The 5,465-nt window shown below is 36.7% G+C and overlaps 1 protein-coding gene across 1 annotated transcript; it reads left to right on the top strand.

The window, feature by feature from the left end:
* The first annotated feature begins 2,414 nt into the window (after positions 1-2,414).
* LOC120077585 (AUGMIN subunit 1-like) lies at positions 2,415-5,188 on the top strand. The gene is made up of 6 exons (XM_039031523.2): positions 2,415-2,871; positions 2,959-3,091; positions 3,178-3,312; positions 3,414-3,537; positions 4,617-4,754; positions 4,879-5,188. Exons 1-6 carry the CDS (start codon positions 2,616-2,618, stop codon positions 4,984-4,986), a joined length of 894 nt encoding a protein of 297 aa, XP_038887451.1. The 5' UTR covers positions 2,415-2,615; the 3' UTR covers positions 4,987-5,188.
* Positions 5,189-5,465: the final 277 nt, after the last annotated feature.

Genomic DNA, 5,465 nt, shown 5'->3' on the forward strand with positions numbered 1-5,465 from the left:
ATAACGGTTATTGGCCTAACTGTATTTACGAGCGATCTGTGAAGGATTGTTGCACTACTGATTGGTTAAGATGGACACAAAATATATCTGTGGTAAGGAGAGTTCAGCTGTTGGTCTTTAGTGGAGTACCTGGCAGTTAACGGATGGTGGATCCCGTGACTAAAGAGTTTAGTCAGTTATTCACGTACCGTTGGAGCTTCAAGCTATAGGTCCATGAGGTCCCCTTGGTAGCTCAATGGATTCAGTTGAGGATTAGTTCTTGGTGTTGATTTGAAATGTTCAAATTGACAAGAGGTACTTTGATTATATATGACATAATCAGTATGATGTATGAGATACATCTAGTGGAAGATTGATGTAAATGAGATTTACGTTAATTACCATGGAATAGAAAAAGAACTATGGTTTATATGTTTCATGAGATGAAATAATAAAACTATAGGTTATAAATATAGTATGATAAGTTGGTTATCATTTATATTTATAATTATATTAATTATTGGATAATTAATTCTTTTTCTTTTAAATAACTAAAGTAGTGGGTGGTTATTGAATCATGGTAACCGTGAGTTTAAAAGAAAAATGGTTTTCCTATTTCAAAAAAAAGTTTTTTTTACAAAAGTTTGAAAAGGTTTTGAGTTTTCTCTCCACACAAAAGAAACTCATGAAGTCGTCAAGTAAATTCGGATTTACTAAACGATGGCTGGACGAGCTAAACGATCGTGTAGAGTAGAACTAAACGATCGTGTAGTATTTACTAAATGATCTCATAGTTTTGCTAGACGATCGCTGGCCCAAGGTAAATGATCGTGTAGAGTCTGTAAGCGACAGACCGAGCTAAACGATCGCATAGCTTTTGCTAGACGATCGCTTAGCTTTATCTAAAAAATTGGGCATTAACCTATATGATAGGTCTCCGCCATCTCCCACTTGCCCAATCGTGTACGCGATCGGTGTTTCCTCCTTTGTCTGCCTCATACCAAGTCCGAATAGAGCCCACCCTCTGGATTCTCACATCGATAATACCAAGGTAGCCTTGTTGGTGGTGTTAGACTCAACTCAACACTGGCGAGGTTTTCTTGAGGCCGTTCGTGGTGCTGTGGAGGCTGTTCGTGTTGCAGAAGAGTTCGTGACCGAGGAGATCGTTGAGGACGAGCGCGAAGTGTTCGTGCGGTGTTGCGGTCATGTAGATCGAGCGTTCGAGGTTGATGTTGTTCGAGTGTTCGTGCGCAACAGAGTGTGGAGACACATCTGCAAATGTGTGTAGAGTTTTCCCTTACTGCATTTGTAGTTATTCATGCTGTAATTTCTATATTTGAATTGTATAACCGCTTGTTTGAAGTCGACTGTAAATGTAATGTTGATTCATGATTGTAATTTGGAATAATCTTGTTCCACTGCTCATGAAAATCTCAAATCCGATTTCCTTCACGATCTCTTAGTTCACTATCCTTCAATGTCATTGGCACTAGGATACCCTTCAAATATTCTCCATTATAGCATTGTTCCTTCTCATCCCATGACCATCCATATCGAACAAACAATTGCTTCTCATCCATCCTTCAATACACAAATGAGTAAAATTAAAATTTTAGATTCTGTAAAACTCTTGTTAATAACCCTCGTTTCTTCCTCTCATTTTTTCCTCTCGTTAACTATTGTTCTCATTCATTTTTCTCCTTTAATAGATTATATATGGTATTTCCTTCCTCACGTTGGACTAGCCTCACTCTCGTTTCTTCCTCTCACCTATCTATAGTAGCATAATACCAATTCACAAACAAACCGTTCCTCTCATGACTCATATGATTTAAGTAAATGAGAAACAACGCAGTGCATGTTTAAACTTACTTGGAAGTATAAAATTTCTAGTATGTGTTGATTCAACAACAGTTAGAATGTTACAAATTCATATATTTTTTGTAAACTTTGCAACTAAATGTTATGGGTTTTTTTAAGAACATTTTATGAGAACGGATGATATTCGATTTAGTCAAAATGTTTTGTTATCTTAGTGGGACTTAGCGTGCACAACACTTTTCATTAAATTGATTTGAAAGAATTGTGAGTCTTTCAAAGTATTCGGAAATTCGCAGAATGGCTATTAATCACAAGCAAACTGGCGGGAAATTGATAAAGAACGAGATGCAGAAACGAGAGAAAATAAGAGAAGATGAAAGTGAGAGAAATGAGGGAGTCAAACTGAAAATTGAGATTTAAAACGTTCGATTTCTGGCCCAAGATGAACAAGAAGTAGGCACAAGAAGAGGAGGGAAAAAAAGAGAGAAATGTACGAGAATCTGGGTTGAGTGCTTCCTATGGGCAATCCAACAAGAAGAATGAACGAGAGAAATGAGATAAATGAGCGAGAATATGGGATGTATGCATGCCTTCTAACGTTTTGAGGATTAAAACATCAAAAACCAAAATTCGAATGTTTTTTAAATGACCCATCCGTAGGAAATTCCCAACAAATTTAAAAAACTATTCACTACAGTTCTCGCCTGCAGATCCGACGGGATCTTTGGGAGCCGTCACCGATCTCCTTCACTGCAACCTCCGATTTCCATTTCTTTTGTTAAGGGATCACAAATCATACCATTTTCTGGCCAACAATGAGCGATATAATTTCACCGGCGGTGGATTCCGATTCGAAATTGGGATCAGATCCAACCAGTCGAATCGCCGAAGTGAAGGAGTGGTTGGGATCAGAATTCGGCAGGGTCGGCAAAGAAATTCCCGATTTCGAATACACTCCTTTTAGCGTCTCTCATTTGCACAACTTCTGTACGCTCTCCCAAGCAAAGACACGCGCCGCCGAGATTCTGGCCAAAGACTTCCGCCTCAAGGCCGCCGAGTACCGCGCCCAAGGTAAGACTCTATCTCTGAGCTTTCAATTGGTGAAACTTTTGTAATGGGATTTTGTTTCTTTTGATTGATTCGTTTTTGGGGCTTTAGCGGCGAGGATCAGAGAGATTTTGGAGAGCATAGGGATGGCGCAGGAGAATTTACCCTCCAATGTGGTTTCGTCCGCGCAAGTTCTCGCGAATGTGGCGAATTTGTTGAACATTAGGGATACTGAGCTCAGTAGGTAATGAAATCCCTAAATTTCTCGATGAATTTGTGCTTTGAAATTTTTGGTGTGTGTTTGATTGATTGAGAAAATGTTAAATGTAGTTTTCTGGTTGCAATGGGGGATATTTCTTTGAGGAAAGTAAGTGTTGAGGAGAAGAGGGCAAAGGTGGAGAAGGATTCTAAGGTCTTACTTGATCATACTCGAAAGGCAATAGCTAGATTAACATATTTGAAGAGGTTAGTTTCTGGAGAAATTTCTTTGTTAGGCCATCTCTGTGGTGCATAGGCTTACAATTTAGTGTTGTTTTTTGTTATCACTTTGACATGAACTCCGGTAGAACGCTAGCACAACTAGAAGATGATGTAGCTCCATGTGAAGCTCAGATGGATAATTGGAAGACAAATTTAGCTGTAATAGCTGCCAAGGAGAGGCAGTACATGCAGCAATGTGCCAACTACAAGGTACTTGATTCTTTTTGTTTTGCTACTTATAAACAGGTTTATGAAGTATATAGATCGGTGTGCATCTGGATACAAGTTTTTCCATAGCATGGACTCCAATGGGTGGCCCTCATGATACAGGAATACAGGATGTTTGGAGATATTCTCCAAGTCTTGGGTTGAAACTCCTCAATGGAAAACTTAGACCTTGTTTAGTAACCATTTTGTTTTTGGTTTTTAGTTTTTGAAAATTAAGCTTGTAAACACTTCTTTCACCTCTAAATTTACTTTCTACCAATGTTATAAAAAAATGAAGCCTAGTTTTGAAAACTAAAAAAGTATTTTTAGAACCTTGTTTTTGTTTTCAGAATTTGGCTAAGAATTCAACTCTTTTTACTAATATAAAAACCATTGTAAGAAATTGAGAAGAAAGAAACTTAATTTTCAAAAAACCAAAAACCAAAAACTAAGGTCAGGTCTAGTAACAATTTGGTTTTTGAGTTTGTTTTTTAAAATTAAGCCTATATACACTACTTCCACCTCCAAATTTTTCATTGGTAAAAAAGTAGCTTTTAAAACTTGTTTTTGTTTTTGGAATTTGACTAAAAATTCAACCATTGTACTTAAGAAGATGCAAATCATTGTAAAAATTAGAAGAAAATAGGCTTAGTTTTCGGAAAAAAAAAAAATAAAAAAATAACAAAATGGTTACCAAGTGGGGCCTTGATAATGTAATAACGTCCTTATTTTCCAAGGCTGATCCTTAAGTCGGTAAAGCCTCCTTGGATATTTGTGGGGGCTTGTCATGAACCATCATGGAAGGAGTAGCCCTTGATAGTTGATACCCTAGTTGATTAAAAAAGAAAAATTGTTTCGGAGCATAGATGTATGTGGTATCTTATTGATATTGATGAATCTGAACTCTGTTGGTGAATTATAGTTTTGTAGTGAATTAAAGTTGGTAAAGTTGGTGAATTAAAGTTGATGAATCTGAACTCTGTTGGTATCTTATCATCATCTCTTTAGGAATATTTCTAAAGACTTGTCTCCTTCAAAATGGAGATTCCATCATGTGATTTGATGAAGTATTTATGTGACAGGCAATGCTTAATCGTGTGGGTTACTCACCAGATATTAGCCATGGGATAATGGTTGAAATGGCTGAGCATAGGAAAGAGTTGGAGAAGAAAACAAAGCCCATACTTGATACTTTAAGGAGCTACCAAGATCTTCCCCCTGTAATTCATTCCCCATTTCTCATACACTGCTTTTTATTGTGTATATAAATGGTTATTGAACCTTTTAACTTCATCAAAACAGAAAATAAAAGGATTGAACTTTGAATTTTTGTCTTACTTATAGGATAAAGCTTTGGCTGCTTTAGCGATTGAGGACAAGAAAAGACAGTATGCTGCAGCTGAAAAGTATCTTGAAGATGTTCTTCATTCCGCACTCACCACGACACAATAGCTTCTCTTTGATAGTCTAACCTTATTATCGGTAAATTGTTCTGTTTGTTTGTGCATATTAATGTTAGTAGAAGATAGTTAAGAGAGGTGCATAGTCAATATTCAGGACTATGACTTTAGGAACGGAGTATATTTTGTAACAATATGATATTAGGAGTTTTGAGTTCCTTGTAATGCATATAGTTTATTTTTGTTATTGAGAATGATACGTGTGTAGGTTTGAAGAGCTTGGTTAACAACCGTTGACGCAGAAGTGAAAGAAAATTATCATTGAATTGATATTATCTGAAAAGTAAACTCTCATTCCAATTGGAATTAAAAAAAGTGAGAGATCATTAATCTTTTTATTGAAGAGATATTTTGCCAATGCCACCAAACAATTAGCCTCAATCATACTGTTCTTTTGGTCCTAATTTGTGAGCTAATAAACACCCAATCTTCTCGATGGCATCTCTTCAATCGATTTGAACGTTATCGCAC

This window comes from Benincasa hispida, chromosome 5 (assembly GCF_027475165.1).
Source record: "Benincasa hispida cultivar pf3 chromosome 5, pf3_genome.v1.1, whole genome shotgun sequence".
Lineage (NCBI taxonomy): Eukaryota > Viridiplantae > Streptophyta > Magnoliopsida > Cucurbitales > Cucurbitaceae > Benincasa > Benincasa hispida.